General features: G+C 37.0%; 1 protein-coding gene across 4 annotated transcripts in view; it reads right to left on the bottom strand.

Annotated features, from left to right (window-relative positions):
- POU2F1 (POU class 2 homeobox 1) overlaps positions 1–19,523 on the bottom strand; it is a 197,643-nt gene that overhangs the window by 26,138 nt on the left and 151,982 nt on the right. For all 4 annotated transcript variants that reach the window (XM_050768314.1, XM_050768317.1, XM_050768316.1 and 1 more), the window contains 5 exons: positions 17,070–17,164; positions 11,681–11,854; positions 4,932–5,073; positions 3,235–3,374; positions 1,986–2,165 (listed from right to left, as the gene is read on the bottom strand). In XM_050768314.1, the coding sequence (XP_050624271.1) occupies positions 1,986–2,165; positions 3,235–3,374; positions 4,932–5,073; positions 11,681–11,854; positions 17,070–17,164 (731 nt within the window). The remainder of the gene's footprint in view (positions 1–1,985; positions 2,166–3,234; positions 3,375–4,931; positions 5,074–11,680; positions 11,855–17,069; positions 17,165–19,523) is intronic.

Raw genomic sequence — 19,523 nt, forward strand, 5'->3', positions numbered from 1 at the left:
TAGTTGTTCACTGATACCACAAATAGCTCTGCCCGGGTTTTAAAAATAAATAATAAAAAGTTCCTAAATTTCAATAGTGTTGAGACAGATATACTCTAAGTCGGTAAGAAACATTATACTAATTATCAACTTTACTTAAATAAGAAAACTATTTGACAGGATCAGGGAATCTGGGGTACGTGTTATTTTTACTTTTGACCCTGTGGGGGGGCAGTATTGCCTTATGTTTGGTTTTAATAAAATAAAATTATGAAAATAATGTGAAGCAAACTTTTTAAAAAACTGATTCGTTTTGAAATAACAAAAAATTCTAGTTTTGCAAGAGATACTGTCTTTCTTCTAGCACAAATCAACATAAACATCACCTTTACAAAACAAAATTGTTGTTTAATAATCACCTTTTTCATAACTATCTCATAACTTTATGACTACAGACCCACCATTTAACAACTACAACCTTCAATAAACTAACATGTGCTTTTAATGCTGACTTTAGTTTAAAAAGCCTGCCAGTATGGAATGACATTCAAATAAAATAAAACCAAATTTAAAAAGAACAGAAATGCAAACTTAACAATATTCCCATCTTTTGAATCCTGACAATGTAGAAGTCAAATTTATAATCATCTTAAAAATCAAGGGAGTCACACGACCACTGTATGTCTCTTCAGTCTAGGAGTAATGCAAACAGCAGAAGTTACTCAATGAGGCTTCATAGAAAAGGATCATATGTTGTTTGAAAGTACAAGATCTGAGATGATTGTCTTAATACAAGTTCAGAGCTGAAAGTTATCTGGTAATTTGCCGTCACTTAATCATGTGAGTGTAAGTTTAATAAATTGGGCTTTAGGACTCAACACGAATAAAAAGTAACTAAAGATTTTCTGAAATAGCTGGAATCAGTAGCAAATTTACTCTCATGGTTACACAGTAATCTAATGAACTATACCTGAGAAGAGTATGATGGAAATGCAATGAAAGAATTAGAATTGTATACTTTAAAAAATAAGATAGGTGGGCTGGGCGCGGTGGTTCACACCTGTAATCCCAGCACTTTGGGAGGCTGAGGCAGGTGGATCATCTGAGGTCAGGAGTTTAAGACCAGCCTGGAGAACATGGTGAAACCCCGGTCTCAACTAAAAATACAAAAAAATTAGCTGGGCCTTGTGGCGGGTGCCTGTAATCCCAGCTACTTTGGGAGCCTGAGGCAGGAGAATCTTTTGAACTCAGGAGGCAGAGGTTGCAGTGAATTGAGATCGTACCATTGCACTCCAGCCTGGACAACAAGAGTGAAACTCTGTCTCAAAAAAAAAAAAAAAAAAAAAAAAAAAGATAGACTGGGAACGGTAGCTCACACCTGTAATCCCAGCACTTTGCGAGGCCGAGGCCAAGGCCGAGGCGGTGGATCACTTGAGGTCTGGAGTTCAAGACCAGCCTGGCCAACATGGTGAAACCCTGCTTCTATCAAAAGTACAAAAAATTAGCCGGGAATGGTGGTACATCTGTGGGGTACATCTGTAATCCCAGTTACTCGGGAGGCTGAGGTACAAGAATCACTTGAACCCAGGAGGCGGAGGTTGCAGTGAGCCGAGATCGTACCATTGTACTCCAGCCTGGGTGATGGAGTGAGACTCTGTCTCAATACAATACAATACAATACAATACAATACAATACAATACAATACAATACAATACAATAAATAGAAAAATAAATACAAAATAAGATAGACCAAGAAGTTCTTGGGTTAATAACAACATGAGATTTCACCCTCCATGCAGGGGCACCTCAAGACCAGTGACCTCAGCAGAGAGCGTGCATGCGAGCATGAGAATTTCATTACCTTGATAATGTCTAAAATATACATTTATATGCATTTACTTGATGTATTTATTCATTAAATTACTATTATGAAATAAACTGATTTAACAGGTCATTTGTAAAATTGTGAAAATTAGCCCTTGAGCTTGCATTTTTTCATTCTTACCAGTGAAGTTGGGCTGGGGAAAATTGCTTTGATAGGTGAGCTGCTGGTCCCACCACTGCTTGGTGGGTTTATTCTTTTTTCTTTCTGGCGGCGGTTACAGAACCAAACACGAATCACCTCTTTTTCCATATTGAGCTGATCAGCAATCATAGTGATCTCTTCCGAGGTAGGCTTTTGATTCTGCAGGGTGAAAAAATCCTTTGGAATAACTATCCTTTGGAATAACTTTTTGAACTACTGGCATAATCACATCAGTATATAAATAAAAAATGAGGAGGGACAGGTTAGAAAATGAAGCTGGGACACATACAACCATCCATATTGGGCCACTTTCAACAAAGAGATTCTGTAGATAGAAGTTCTAATGAACATACGCCTACTAAACTTATTCATATTAACTTAGAATAAGTTATCCTTGAATATCTATAGTTTTTCATTTTTAAGATCTATTAATTGTGAATGAAATTAACAAAATACCAGTACAACCATATGTATTAGCAGGAATTTAACCTTTCTCCACACTTCACGCTATCTAATTTGGACCTCACAGTAGGAAAGGCAGGTGTTTCACAGATGAAGGACCTTCAGCTTAAAGAAATCATGTGATTTGCCCAATCAGGGGCAGAGCTGATAAAAATTCCTAATTCAGTGTTCTCCCAATGTGCTCAAGTCTTTTCTGAATTAGAGAAGTCAAAATTTTCTTAAAAGCTTTGTTATGGTATTACCTGGTTAAAAAAAAATAATTGCCAAATATCTCTTGCATTAATTTAAGCTCCATAGCCTAACACTCAAGGTCTCTAGTGTTCCAATCCCAAACTACCATTCCAGGCATACAGACACTACAATTTAACCAACCAATCTACTAGAGTGTCTCCTGATACACCCTATGGTTTCCCTCACTTCAGTGTTTCTCCCCCACTCTGAGGGGGAAATGCTCATGTGCTTCCTCTGCTAAAGTACTTTCCCCCCACCTTTTGTAGCCTGTGGAATTAATTCCTATGTATCATATGTTAGCTGCCACCTCTCTCATACTGAGCGCTTGCATGGATGTGATTCTGGTGTCTCCTGAACCCTGCAGAACTCTGGTTCTGTCTCCTATGTTAGTAACTTACTTACTTCACCTATTTATAATCATCCATAAGGGCAGAGGCTGACATGTCATCTTTTACCACCTACAGTTTCTACTAAGTACTAATGTTAAGTACCACACAGACAATCCCATGTACAGAAAAGTAAAATCCTCACTGACCTCCAAGAAACTCTTCTCTAAGGCCACACGGATGTTGGTCTCTATGCTGGTGCGTTTCTTCCTCCTACGGCTCAAGCCCTCAATTCCTGGAGAATTCAGGGCACTTGGGCTGGAAAGGGACGAATCAGATGAGAGGTTCTCTGTAAGAATGAAGAAAATACAGAAATAAAATTAGCTGAGCACAGTGATTCATATGCACAATATGCATATTAACAAAACTGACAAAATAAGCTACATGCAAGTATGAAAAGGTTTTCACATAACCTACATTACAATATTGCTTATTGGCCGGGCACAGTGGTTCACACCTGTAAACCCAGCACTTTGGGAAGCTGAGGCGGGAGGATCACTTGAGGTCAGGAGTTCAAGACCAGCCTGGCTAACGTGGTGAAACCCCATCTCTATCAAAAATACAAAAATTAGCTGGGCACGGTGGCGTGCACCAGTGGTCCCAGTTACCTGGGAGGCCGAGGCAGGAGAATCACTTGAATCTGGGAGGCGGAGGTTGCAGTGAACTGAGATCATCTCACTGCACTCCAGCCTGGGCAACACAGTGAGACCATGGCTCCCTCTACCTGCTCCCCCGCCCCCCCAAAAAATATATATTTACTACCATGGGTATTTCTGCTGCCCTTATTGGCATTCTTTGTCCTAGGATGTTGACAATATTACCACTACTTTTGGATTTCTGTTTCTGAGAAAAAAGAGGTTTACTATTTCTATCCTTAAACTCAGCTCTATGTCTCCAGTTCTGTTTGTTTATAAGTTCTGGGGATAAAAGGAAGAAAGTTTCTTGGAAATTACTGAACGTTTAATATTTATCTTGTAAATGGCCTCTCATTTTATTGGTATAATCTAGGGCAAAAAGAAAAGAAACAAATGAAATATTTATAAATTCTCTGAAGTTAAATCACAGGGTTCTGTAATTTCACAGTTTAATAACCTTGGGCATGTCATACACAACTGAGTTTGTTTCTGCTACATGTAAAATAAGATGGAAGGAGTAAACCAGTGGTTCTTATCTGTGGACTCTGGAAACAGATGCCTAGGCCTCATCCACAGCTACTGAATAAAACTGTCCAAGGATGCGTGTTTCAGGTTTGTCTTTTCCAAAGGCCTAATTTTTGTTCCTATCTACAATAAGAACTATAGTTTAAGGGATCTATATGACTCCTACAGCTTTCATAGTTTATGATACTGTGACTCAAAAGTCCAATCTTCCAAAAGGAACTCTCAAAACAAAAAAACGTAAGACTAAGCTAGTAGTCTAACTTTTCTGAATGATATGTGTGGTCATCTGAAATAACAAAAGCAGAAATATTGCAAGAACAAGTTCTATGATAATTCATCAAGGAAGACACAATAAGCTTCTCCTTCAAGCTTACCTAAATACAAAAGCCTTCTTATCCTATTCCTTCAACTGTGTGTGTGTGTGTGTTCCTTTCCTGGCTCAAATACAAGAAGTATTTCAGGCTAAAAATTATTGCTAATTATTTACACTGTAATTACTAGAATATTTAAATGAATCAGCTTTCTGATTTATATCACCATAATTCATAATGATCCTCCCAGGATTAGTAAGCTTCAAGGTTCCGTAGTAACAAAAATAGAGTAAGAAATATAAACCCCAATTTATATAACAATCCCCCTGTAAAATTTCAATGAATGACAAAGAAATGTCTTATACAGTCACTTACCTGCATCATTTAGCCACTTCTCTAAAAGTGGCTTCAACTTGCACATGTTCTTAAAGCTGAGGTTCAAGGCTTCAAAGCGAGAGATGGTAGTTTGGCTGAAGTCATTTCCATATAGTTTCCCCATAGCGAGCCCAACATCCCCCTACACACAATACAGAGCAGGAGAAGAGGAGAGGAAAGACAGAGTCATCTCACCAATGCTTAAAGCCTTCACTCTGGGGTGTTGCTCCAGTAACTGCTTTAGACAAAGAGTCAATAATTATTCCACTTACGGGGTTCCACATGAACTCCAGTCCTAAGCCAGTCACAGTGTTACTGTGAGGACTCCGTCAGGCCTGATCATTATAATGTTCAATACTGTCCCACATACTTTCCCATTTTGAATCTCTTCTTGCCACCTTATGTAATCATGGAGATACCAAAATTTCAACTAGGTATCAAAAATAGTGCTAATATTCTAACAAGCCCCTTAAATGATACAACCAAAGTGATTTAAGTAATCTTTAAAAATGTATTTATCTGGTCTGGGCGCAGTGGCTCACACCTTTAATCCCAGCATTTTGGGAGGCCTAGGCCTACATGGGTGGATTACTTGAGCCCAGGATTTCCAGACCAGCCTGGGGGAACGTGGCAAAACATCTAAAAAAAAAAAAAAAATACAAATATCAGCCAGGCGTGGTGGCTTGTGCCTGTAGTCCTAGCCATTTGGGAGGCTGAGGTGGAAGGATCATTTGAGCCCAGGAGGTCAAGGCTGTAGCAAGCTGTTATCGTGCCACTGCACTCCAGTCTGGGTGACAGAGCGAGACCCTGTCTCAAAAAAAGAAAAAAAATTAATAAAAAGAAAAATAAATTTATCTGTATCACCTAATTATGTATAACTCTCTAGATAACCCAAGATATTCCTGAACTAACCAAACTTCCCAAAAATCAGTTTAAAAATTAGAAATCATCTCTTTCTTCTTTTCCCTATCAAGTATTTCTGGAAGCAGTGAAAAAAAGAATCTATTTTCACTCCTAGTTTGGATTTCAAAGTTAGTTACAAAAAACAGGTATTCTAAAAGACTACTTTTGTAACCATCATAGAAATAGAAATTCACAGTAGAGAGGTTTGACCCATTTAGTCAAACCTTCATGGGCACTGGAAACTTGGTAACCTTATAGCAATAGAACAATGATGCCCTGAATATATTACAAAAGATGTCTTTCTCTATAAGCCTATAACCTTTGAAATGTATACAGAGCTTTTCTTCTTGCTGAATCTCTCTTGTTCAAGCTGGAAAAAAAGGGTATCTTAATAGTTACTTTATATACAGGAAACAGAAGCTCACGGAGTTTAAATGATTCACCCATTCATTTCAATTAGTTTAGTGACAGGGCAGAAAGGCAACATTATTTCTGGTCCAAAGTACTATACAACTAATCCTACTATGAGACAGCCAACTCTCAACTATCCCGGCAACACTTATTTTGAACTGGGATTATCCCAGTCCTTTGATTCCTCCCTACCCCTAATCCATCTTTTGAATGTTCAATACTGTCCCAAAAATACATTTTTTATTAGCACCTACATTAGGTGGTAGTTGGGTTACAAAAAATAACATATTTTTAAAACCCCATTTTCTTTTTGGTGAGCTACTTCTGACAAAAAGTTTAACAGTGAGAAATATTGAAATGTAAGACAAAATGAGGCACACAGAATACCTGAACTTCAAGTGACTGATATCCTCTGCCTTCCCATATAGCCACCAGCCACATGTGGCTATTTAAATTAATTAAAATCCAATAAATTAAAAATTCAGTTCCTCAGCACCACTAGCCCTTCCAAGTGCTCAATAGCCATAAGTAGACAGTGGCTATTGTACTGGATAACACAAATACAGAACATCCCATAATCACAGAAAGTTTTAATGACAGTTCTGAACATACTGAAGTAGACTGTTTATTAATTTCCTTCCAATTACAGTAAAATGGAAAGAACCAGAATTAGTGGTGAGCAGGGCATAAGTGCTATCCATTATACTGTATACAAATATGTCTAAAGATATAGATGATTATGTTTATCTATACTTATATCGCTGTATTTTTATTAAATGTTACTTCATTCAGGCAGGGCACAGTGGCTCACACCCGTAATCCCAGCACTTTAAGAGGCCAAGGCAGGTGGATTACTTGAGGTCAGGAGTTCAAGACCAGCCTGGCCAACATGGCGAAACCCCTGTTTCTACTAAAAATACAAAAATTAGTCGGGTGTGGTGTCGCACCCCTGTAATCCCAGCTACTCAGGAGGCTGAGGCATGAGAACTGCTTGAAACCCGGGAGGCGGAGGTTGCAGTGAGCCGAGATCAGGCTACTGCACTCCAGCCTGGGTGACAGAGTGAGACTCTCTCCAAAAAATAAATATAAGAAAATAAAATAAAATGTTACTTCAATCAAATATTCACTAAGTGCCTACTATATGTCAAGCACTGAACTTATGCATTGTGTATCACATATATTCATGTCATGGTCACCTTGTTTAGATTATAGCTGGTGCCAATTAAACCTTGTAATTCTTTGAGTATAAGAACTTACATAGCCGTTAGATGGCAATAAGCTTTTTCTGGCACAATAGGTGCTAGTTGGGTTAAAAAAATAACATATTTTTAAAACCCCATTTTAAGCTATAAATTTTCACAAACTTCTATCTTATTATAAAAGTATATAAAAGTAACAATTTAACAAGTAAAAAATAAATCAACAGCCTAGGAAACACAAGACCCCATCTCTACCAAACACAAAAATATTAGTTGGGTGTGGTGCGTGTGTCTGTAGTCCCAGCTACTTGGAAGGTTGAGGTGGGAGGATCACTTGACCCCAGAAGTTTGAGGCTGCAGTGAGATATAATTGTGCCACTGCACTCCAGCCAGAGCCAACAGAGTGATACCCTCTCTCTAAAAAAAAAAAAAAAAAAAGGTAAATAAAATATATATTAAAAAATCATGACAGTAATTATAAGAATTGATACCTTAAGGTGGTGGCTGGAAATAAAGCTATGCCATTAACTAACTAGAACCATGATAATAAACTCACTTTATCATTTATTAATAATATGTTTTATTTCACATTTAAATTGCTTAATTGAATAAAAAGCAACAGGCTCCTCAGTTAACATACTAATTTTCATTAATTTGGTACAGGCTTGGTTTAATGCTTTCATGACAATCCAACTCACAACCATCTTGGGTTATCACTCACAAAAGTAAACGTTTTAAGTAGTAGATTCATATACAATCTTAACTATATTATATCCCTTTGATATTTTTAAAAAGAACAAAACAAAAAAGGAACAAAAACCGGGACTGGTAAATAATGAATGTATCACATGTGATAAATGTATTATACTATAACACGCTTTCTAACTATGCAAAGACAGCCATAGTAATCCTTTAATAAGCAATTATGTAATTAGAAAATAACTGTTTAAAACATCTAATAATATGCATACTTACACAGAGAATAGAGCTTTTTTTATTTCAGTAAATAACTTTAATGGCTAAAACTTTCTCTTTATGTGTGTACATAAATAAATTGGACACAGAACAACCTTCAAATAACTAAAAATAAAGTATCTGACTTACAAACAGAAGTTGATAGACTGATTTTCCATTCTGCGGCAGTAGTATGTACTTTAACCCACATAGTCCAAGTTTGTGAACCACTGCCACTGCTGTCTCAAAGTCATTTTGAAAAATAAGGAATGGTCATGCCAAAAAATAGGATAAAACCATAAAACAAAACACCAGACCATAGAGAAGCTCCTTTACCTGGAGGGATGTGCGGAGGCAGAGAAAAACATAACACTGGCAATATGCTGGATCAAATGCAGAAAGGCAAACCACTATTTGAGTAAAAGCTAAAGATTTTTAAAAGCCTTAACATCTTTGGCATATCACTTAGACAACAATCTCTCAGGGAACCCAAAAGTATACTGTGCTGATAGTTCAAACCTTGAGGCACTGCTAAATATGCTAACTGTATACTTATTTCAGCGTCCTAACTTACTCATATCAATCTAGTTTTATGTTTAGTTTTCTTTTTTTTTTGAGACAGAGTCTCGCTCTGTCACCCAGGCTAGAGTGCAGTGGTGTGATCTCGGCTCACTGTAATCTCTACCTCCCAGGTTGAAGCAATTCTCCCTGCCTCAGCCTCCTGATTAGCTGGGATTACAGGCATCCGCCATCACGCCCGGCTAGTTTTTGTATTTTTTAGTAGAGATCGGGTTTCGCCATGTTGGTGAGGCTGGTCTTGAACTCCTGACCTCAGGTGATCCACCTGCCTCGGCCTCCCAAAGTGCTGGGATTACAGGTGTGAGTCACCGTGCCTGGCCTAGCTTTCTTTTTAAAACAAGTCAGATCATTTAAGATGCTTTGAAAGGATTAAAATGTTTCTGGATAATTTGCTTATTCGTAACTCAAAACTCCTCACAAATGTAACTGTATTTCCTCTAAAATCATGCCTATTTAAAAAATCATTTTATATTCTCAAACACAACTGATTTCTTTGAGCAAAAATGAATTCCCAAAGAAATATAAGCCTGGGCTGGGCGTGGTGGCTCACACCTGTAATCTCAGCACTTTGGGAAGCTGACGTGGATGGATTTGGTTGAGCCCAGGAGTTTGAGACCAGCCTGGGCAACATGACAAAACCTCTTCTCTACAAAAAATACAAAAATTAGCTGGGTGTGATGGTGTGCCTGAGTCCCAGCTACTCAGGAGACGGAAGCGGGAGAATCCCTTGACCCCTGGAGGTTAAGGCTGTAGTGAGCCGTGATCATGACACTGTACTCCAGCCTGGGTGACAGATCAAGGCCCTGTCTCAAAAAAAAAAAAAAAAAAAAAAAAAAAAAAAAAAGATATATATAAAGATATATATAAATGTGTTCTTAAAAACACCCATAGTACATGCAGGATGCTATCCTTGGATTTTGACCTTCCAGGCCAGGTGGAGCATTACTGTACTTTAAACACAAAGTAATTTGAGTAATATTTAAGTAGTGGCTTAAACACTTCAAATAGTAATTATATTCCCTGGAAAGAAAATATCAGATTTTTCCTGATTCCATAAAAGCACCCAATCTAATCCATACTTTCGCTTTTTTTTTTTTAACCTAATGATCTTATACCATTTTACATAAATTTCATTCAGCTTAATTCTTTGCCTGCTTTAAAATTATTATTTACAGGCTGGGCACAGTGGCTCACACCTGTAATCCTAGCACTTTGGGAGGCCAAGGCAGGAGGGTTGCTTGAGGCCAAGAGTTCAAGACCAACCTGGCCAACATAGTGAGACCCTGTCTCTAAAAAACATGTATTATTTATGACAGGTTAATCAAAGAGTCAGTGGTAGTGCTTAGAACAAACAAAAATGCCATGTATCCAGACAACTGTTTAAATAATTTATTAAATATATTCACTCTTCTTTAAAAGTCCTCGGTTAGCTGACAAATTGTAGAAAATTAATTTGGATATTGGCTAATTTGGGGTTTTCATCTTCTATAGATTCTTGCTTGATTAACTGGTTTTAGCATAGGCTTAGAGAGTGTGTGTGCCTGTGCCTGCATGCCTGTCTTCATCACCCTTTCTCTTTCAAAAAGTTATTTTTATTTTTAATTTTTATTAATTTTTATCTTTTTAGAGACAGTGTTTTGCTCTGTCACTCAGGCTGGAGTGCAATGGAGCAATAATGGCTCACTGCAGCCTCGACCTCCCAGGTTCAAGCAATCCTCCCACTTCAGCCTCCTGATAGCTTGGACTACAGGCATGTGCCACCACACCCAGTTACATTTTTTATTTACTTTTTGGAGAGACAGGGTCCCTCCCACCAGAGACCAGGCTGGTCTCCATCTCCTGGGCTCAAGCAATCCTCCCACCTCAGTCTCCCAAAGTGCTGGGATTACAGATGAGAGCTACTGCAACCCACTACAAAAAAATGTTTTTAAATAAGCCTTCTAAACTTTTCCCCTTTTAGCTACTAAAATACACCCTGTAATCTTTACTCTCTCTTCATCTTACATATGAAGCACTAAGGTCTTCATCTTACATATGAAGCACTAAGGTCTACTACCAGATATTCTTCAATAACAAAATCCTCAGTATAGTCAAAATATCCTCCAACATAATCTTTTAAACACTTCACAATTTACTGATATAATTATGATTTCAGAGGCCTGTGTTCTGAAAGGAATCATAAAGCTTCTAGACTAACATTAAACCATACATTAAAAATGCAGCAAAAGGCTAACAAAAAGGTACAGTTTAAAACCAAAAAACAACATGGCTGAGGAATATATTGTATCTTAGACGCCTCTTTGGACATGTAAAGCAAATACAGCTGTCCCTCGGTATGCACAGCGGATTGGTTTCGGGACCTCCCTTGGATACCAAAATCCACTGATGCTCAAGTACTCAAAATTATAAAATGCATATTTTTATATAACATATGTGTATCCTCCCATATACCTTAAATCATCTGTAGGTTACTTATAATACTTAATATATAAACACTATGTAAATCATTGTATTGCTTAGGAAATAATGGCAAGGAAAAAAGTCTACACATGTTCAGTACAGACATGACCATCCTTTTTCATCCCCTGCCCCAAATATTTTAGACTGGTTGAATCCACAGATGTGGAATCCATGAATACAGAGAGCCAACCGAATTTGGACCCAGCCAAGGAGGGCAATCAATGTAAGGCCAATTCACCCTACCTGAGTGAATCCAAGTTTGATTCGTCTTTGTTTGAAGGTCTTGGCAAACTGCTCAAGCTCCTCAAGGTCACTGGGCTCCTCCAAGCTGGGAGTATCAATTCGCTTTGGTGTTGACTGGCTCTGTGGAAGTGTCTGAATTGGGGTTGCTGCTATTGTGCGTGTTGGGGTTGCTGGCTGTTAGAGAAAGAATAAAACAATGAGGAAAAACATGTGAAGAGATATTTAGGCTTACTCCAAGTAAACAATTGAAGGAAACAGCCACATTTATGGAGAACAATGAAGACCATGTAACACTACAGAATGTGCAACATAATGTTCAGTGAGCAAAGCAGACAGTGAAACTACGTATGCGGTAATTACAAGTAAGGTTAAGCACATAATTCTATAGAAAAAACATGAATACACAAAAACGAAATCTATTATAACTGGGTTTTCAAATGGTCTGAAGACATATATCTTATGTCTTTTAATAATTACTCTTTATTTCAAAAAATCTATTTCATAAGTCTAGCACTTCAACTGTCAAAGTAGTAGAGTCTTGTTTATCACTATTACATCTCCAACCTGTGACACAGTATTATAAAAATAGTATTCAAGATCATTAAAACTATTTTAAGGGGGAAAAGTAAACCACCTGTAGTTTAAATATCTTATAACAGGTTTCACTTTTGTATATCTGTTCCAGTTTTTTCCCCAAGGACCTATATTTTTAAACCTTCACTGTAATTATGGTATACATAATTTTACTCTCTGCTTTTCTCATTTAAGATTGTTTTAACTTTTTTCTATAGTATTTCAGTCTTCATAATTATCCTTTTTAAAAACTAAGGCAATACTCTGATAATTTACTTAACCAGTTCTTAATCGCTAGACAGTTTTCATGTTTTCACTAACATAGATAACACAATGAAAAACTTCATGCATATTAGTTATTTTTTCCACCTATGTGTGTAATTAGTTCTTTTAAGATAAATTCTCAAGGGCTTTTCTGGCAACTAGATAAACAATTTCACGGCTTTTGATACATATCATAAGGTTGGTTCCCACTTTGCAACACTCTTCCACATGACTTGGTTAGCAGTTTAAAAAAATGTTTTGCTAATTCAAGAAGTAAATGGTAGTTCCCTGCTGCTTTAATTTGCATTTCTCTTACTACTCAATGTCAAAATTTTCCCATGTGTCAACTGTTATCTGTATTTCCTTGGATGTGAATTGGATTTGTGTCCTTAACCAATTTATATATTAATGATACCCTTATTCTCATCCTTATCCTTAGAGAGATCCTCAAATTTTATAGAGTAAGCTTTGTCATATTAACGCAAACGCTTTTTCCAATTTGCTTTCTTTCTTTTATTTTTCAGTGTACATAAACCTTTAATTTGTCATTTGGGTTAGCTTTTAATTTTCCTTTCTAATATATCCTGTTACTTCAAATCTGAGAAAGCTTCACTTATTTCTAACATTGATAAAATTCCTTATAATCTGCTAGCTTCTTCTATGTGTTGTTGAATATTTGATTATTTAAATCCATGTATAGTTTATTTTGGGACATGAGGATATAGTCTCTTTTTAAAAAGAAAATACTCAACTTTCTTATCACACAAACATAAGGTTATTCTGTTCTATTCACAAGCCCTGAGTGGAACACACCTCACTAGCGGGAGGTGCTGCCTCACTGCATCTTAGTTGCTCAGTTGACCCCTCCTGTGAACAGTAGCCCAGGTGAGCGATTATAAACCAGGATTACAGATAAAGTCTGTGGCTGTGAATTTTTCTTCTTCAAATTGAGATAAGTTATATAACCCTGACCTTTACCTTATGAGTCAAGGCTTCCTCCAAAGGAACTAACTGTCCCAGAAAACTACAGAATAAGCATTACACAGGCGACAACTGGAGTTAAGTTCCTCTCTTATCATCCTGTTTCAATGACAACAACAAAGTTCATTTCTATGTTATGCTGACACTGAGTAATTTTCAACCTGACCATTCTGGAGTACCCAAAACCACCACCAACCATAGTAGACTCCCATGTGGCTGTACACTTCTCACAGCGAAACTGGTTGACAGTTAGAGGTGAGTCTTAACTATCACATTGTTACTTCATCTCCGGGGTTGAAGTAGCCCCATTCTCAAATAATAAAGGACTAAAAATAGCTTGGGTACCTTTAGATGGGGTGGTTACAGATAAGTTACCCCAACTCCAGAAACCTCAGGCTGGACTGGGCCAGATCTAGAAATGGCAGAGTAGAATTCAGTGAGCAGCAGTCAGGATGAAGCCACAACAGCCCTGCCACCATATGCAGAGCATGCAGGCCAGGAAGGAGTCTCTGGTATAGACTTTTTTCAAAAACCCCAACCTCACTCTCTACATACAGTCATACAACTGCTACTAATTGCAGTAGCAGTTACTATATAGATAGTAGTAGATACAGAACATTCTCATCACTCCCAAAAGTTCCCTTGTTCCCTTTGTAGTTAATCCCCATCATTAGCCCCCAGTCCTTGGCAACCACTAATATGTTTTATGTACCTTACTTTTGTGTTTTCTAAAACGCCATGTGCATTGAATTATACTCTATGCAGTCTTTTATGTCTTCTTTCATGTAGTATAATGCTTTTGAGATTCACAGGAGCTGCATGTATCAGAATCACTTTTTTTTTTTTTTATTGCTAAGTAGCATTCCATCATATGGATATGCGTAAAGCTTATGTTACCTAGTCACCAGCTGATGTATGTTTAGGTTGTTTCCAGTTCGAGGTGAATAAAGCTGCTATAAACATTCACGTACAAGTCTTTGTGTGGACGTATGCTTTCATTTCTAGGGATAGAACTGCTGGGTCACGAGGTACATGGACATTTAATTTTATAAGATACTGCCAGCCTGGTGCAGTGGCTCACACCTGTCATCTCAACACTTTGGGAGGACAAGACAGGCAGATTGCTTGAGCCCAGGAGTTCAAGACCAGCCTAGGCAACATGGCAAAACCTCACCTCTACAAAAAATAGCTGGGCGTGGTGGTGCACGCCTGTAGTACCAGTTACTCAGGAAGCTGATGTAGGAGGATCACTTGAGCTTAGGAGGTCACGCTGCTAGAGTGGGCTGTGATTATGCCACTGCACTCCAGCCTGGGTGACAGAGTAAGACCTTGCCTCCCCCTCACCCCCAAAAAAAGACACTGCCAAAATAATTTCCAAAGTTGTGTTTACCATTTTGCAACACCACTAAGCAATGCATGAGAACTCTAGTTGCTTTATCTTCTTGCCAACACTTCGTTTTGTCATAGCCTTTTAAATTTTGCTTATTCTAGTGAGTGTGTAGTGATATTTCATTTAAATTTTCCTGATGACTAACGGTTTTTGAGCATCTTTTCATATGCCTGCTGGACATTCACATATCTTCTTTGGTGAAGTATCTCCAATTTTTTTGCTGCCCATTCCCTTAAATCAGATTGTCTTATTATTAACTTAAATGAGTTCTTTAGACATTCTGAACACAAATCTTTTATCAGATATGTTTCATAAAAATATTTTCTCCCCATCTGTGGTTTTCTTTTCATTCACTTGAGAGAAGCTTTTAATTTTTATGAAATTAAATTTATCAGTTTTTTATTTTATGGTGCTTTTTGTGTCCTATTTAAGAAATCCTTGGGTTAGGCAAGGACACAAAGATTTTTTTCCAAGTTTTTTCTGTAAGTTTAGGTCTACAACCCATCAAACAAATCTTTGTATATGGTGTGAAATAATAGTCAAGGTTTCCCACCCCCCCCGCTTGTTTCTGCAGCATTTTTTAAAATGACTTTTTTTTTTCCCACTGAAATTCTTTGGTACCTTTGGCAAATCAGTTGGCCATATACGTGTGGGTCTACTGGACCTTCTATTCTGTTCCACTGGTCTCTATTTCTATCCATATGCCAGTATTACACTGTCTTCATTACTGGAGTTTTATAATTATTCTTGACATCAGGTAGTCCTTCAATTTTCTTCTCAAAGTCGTTTGGTTATTCTGTGTTTTCTACAGTTCTATACAAATGTTAGAAACTATGCAAATTTCTACAAAAAAAGGCTGCTAGGTATTGGTTGAGTCTGTGTTAAATCTAGAGGTCAATTTGGGAAAAACTGACTTAAGTCTTCTGATTCATGAACACATTACTTCTTTCTATTTTATAGGTCTTTAATTTTATGCAGTAATGTTCTACAGTTTTCAACGTATAGGCCTTACAAATATTTTGTTAAGTTTATCCCTAAGTACTGTAAATTTCTTTTTCTAAATTTCAATTTCCAAATGCTCACTGCTAGTGTATCGAAATGTAAATGATTTTTATGTATTGACTTTGTATCATACTTGCTAAGCTCACTTATTCCAGTAGCTTTCTTTGGTAGATTCCTTAGGATTTTCTAAATAGACAATCATGTCATCTAGCAGCTCAGACAGTTTTACTTCTTCCTTTCTAATCTATGTCATTTATTAATATTTCATTTTATTGTCTTATTGCATTACTAGCACCTTCAGTATAATGTGGAATAAAAGCGGCAACTGGTCACTTTGTCTTGTTTCTGATCTTAGGGGAAAGTATTCAGTTTTTCGTTAGGTATGATATTGGTTTTTTTTCTTTTTTTTTTGTACATGCTGTATACCAGGTTAAGAAAGTTACCCTCTATATCTAGTTTGCAAGAGTTCTTATCATAAATGGATGCTGAATTCTGTCACATCTGGTAATGTGTTAGTATTAAGTGATAACTTCCGTACTGCAGACAAAGAATGTCCGAGCTAGGAAATTCAGGATCAGCCAGTCCAGTCACCTAATTTATAGATGAGAAGACTGAGGTCCAGAGAGGTAAAGTGACATGTTCAAAGCAACAGCTAGATAAGAAGTGGAACTAGGTCTATAATTTAAACCTCTTTATGCCTAAGATTTGTTTTTATATAATTATAGTGTTTATATGGTCTAGTAGAAATGAGTTAAAGAGCCATAAAAGCATTGAGAAAAAAGAAAATACAGAGATCAAAATTTCTTTGCACTTTCTGAGAAAGAGTAAAGGGTAACAATGGATTTTAACTGAGGCTAACTAGGTTTCCAGTTTAAGTGGTAATATCTACTGCCAAGTATGGTGAGGGGAGATGTCACATGGCTATAACTCATTACTCATTTACTGCTAACACAGTTATTCTTTATGAGCATAGACGAAAACAGAAACTCTGAAGATTTTCAAAGACTATATTGATTTCCTGGCATTGCTTTATTAAGCTGATTAAGCCTAGCTTGGATTTTCTGGTCAGTTTTCAAAGACTGAATTATTAGATTTATTAGATTTAAAAAAAATTAAAAGTCCAAATATCTCCCCAGACAACATGATAAGAGAAAGCGGCCCCCATAGAAGAAAACTGACCTGGGAGGTGAGGGTGATGCTTGGTTGCGACTGTAGGAGGTTGGCTTGGCTTTGCTGAGGTAGTTGCGTTAGAAGATTTTGCGCTTGCAGGAGACCTGTAGAAGAAAAACATGTTATCCAGAAACATTAAAGATTTCTTTGAACACATGGCAAAAGAAAGAAAGAATTAGAAAATGAGCTGAAAATTTTCAGTTGATCTCTGGTAGTGTTACTGGTATCAAAACTCTTATTTATCTTATTTGCCTTACATTCAATCTTGTTTTACAATTTGGAAGATAAGATATAAAACATTAAATTAAAACTGGTATGTCTTTAGCATAATCCGAATAAGCTCTGTGATAGGTCAATCCTTTATTTTAGGAAAGAGTGGGATGAAAGTAAAAAACTACTCTAGATAGAAAGAGTTGGAAATTCCAAAAAGAGCTCAACTTCTTAACCTAGAATCCATTAGAAACTGCCAGCATATGTTGGACCAGAGGAAAAGAAGCATTTCAAGTTCTCTTTATCAAACATTTGTCTGTTGGTGATAATAAAGTTGAAATGTAAAATATTCTATTAATATCTGCACTAACACTGAACTATCTTAGTTTCAAACAATTGATAATGTAATGCCACCAATGCTTCATGATGACAAACTGACATTCAAAGGAGAAATACAAACTCTCTGTTTGTAGAAGATGCTCAATTACTCGAATACATACACGGCTTTTTATTTTCAGAACCTGATAGAGGACCAACCCAGAATGTCTGTATTTAAGGATTTAACCCACAGAGTTTCAGATAAAATGCTGTTGCTAAAATACTAAATACAAGATTATGTTTGCTGTGATAACAGCAATGGTAGAAAGTATTCAACAAAGCACACCAAACAAAAGGGATTTTACCATTTTTTTTAACATGTGATAAGATTATCTGAGGCAATACCTTCCTAATTATGATTTCCTTAGGTTACTAAATTTGGATATATTAAATGTTGGAATATGTAGGACAAACAGCCAGAACACTTAAGCCTGCCAGAGATTAGCCACATAATTTGTCATTTATTTATAAGTAACTAAGCACTGCCTAAATTTAAGCTATCAAAAGATACTAATATTTATTTCATAATGTAGGTCACAAATAAGATAAATATATTAAATAGGTTTGAACTTTTCTAAAGAACCCTGACTTTTGCCGGTCCTGGGGCAAGTGAAATACATATTGAAGCAAATATGATTAAATAAAATTCAGTATATATTACTACAAACATTTCTTAAAAGGCAGGCTTATGGAAGTTTAAATGACCATCCTGCTTCCCCAAGTGTCTCCCTATAGTTCAATCTCCATATAATAGTTAGGGTGATCTTTATAATCATATCATTTCCCAATTAATGCTGTCATGGCCTTATATTAGAATTAGAATAAAATCTACGCAGCCCTAGGTATCTGGCCCTGTCTAGCTCTCATGTCTCAACTTCTACCACTTCCTTTGACTCACTCAACTCCAGCTACTCTGGCTTTTCTTTTCCTAGATCAGGTCAAGCTGTTCCCATCTCAGGTGTTTTACATTTCTTTGCCTACAAGACTCTTCATTCAGATTCTAGGTGTGGTAACCTCCCCCTCATCCTTCCTCATCAGTTCCCAATTCAAATATTGCTTCTCCAGAGAGGCTTTTCCAGACCATACGCCCATTCTTCTTCAGGTTAACCATTACTAGATTATGATCTGCTACCTGACTAGTACTAATTGTTTTCTAAACCATTTGTTTACATGTTTACTAGTTGACGTTTCTTAATGAGGGCAGAACCTGCATCTTGTTCAAAATACATCCCTAACTGTTAGAGCACTATATGACACAGCAGACACTCAACTAATTTTTTGAGTGAATTAATTAAAATATCAAACTTTACTGGTTTGTAAAATACTGAAGGGTAGTCTAGAGAAAAAAACAAAACTGTATTTTATGTTAACGATTAAAACTAATTAAGTAAAACTGTTTTGAAAAGGCTAAAGACTAAAGAATATTCAAAAACAATAATAAAAAATGAAAGAGAAGGCCAGGCATGGTGGCTCATGCATGTAATCCCAGCACTTTGGGAGGCCGAGGCGGGCAGATCACTTGAGGTCATGAATTCAAGACCAGCCTGGCCAACATGGTGAAACCCATCTCCACCAAAAATACAAAATTTAGCCGGGGGTGGTGGCACACACCTATAATCCCAGCTACTTGGGAGGTGAGGCAAGAGAATCGCTTGAACCCAGGAGGCAGAGGTGGTGGTGAGACAAGACTGGGTCACTGCACTCCAGCCTGGGTGAAAAAACGAGACTCCCTCTCAAATAAATAAAAAAAAAGAGTAGAGAGCACAAAGGTCAGAAATGAAGTCCCATTATTAAACATAGGCTATTTCAACATAGGAGTTTCTTTAAAGTTTAACAATGAAAGTTAGTTTAATCTGTAAGAGACAAAAGCAGATA

Source organism: Macaca thibetana, chromosome 1 (assembly GCF_024542745.1).
Source record: "Macaca thibetana thibetana isolate TM-01 chromosome 1, ASM2454274v1, whole genome shotgun sequence".
NCBI lineage: Eukaryota > Metazoa > Chordata > Mammalia > Primates > Cercopithecidae > Macaca > Macaca thibetana.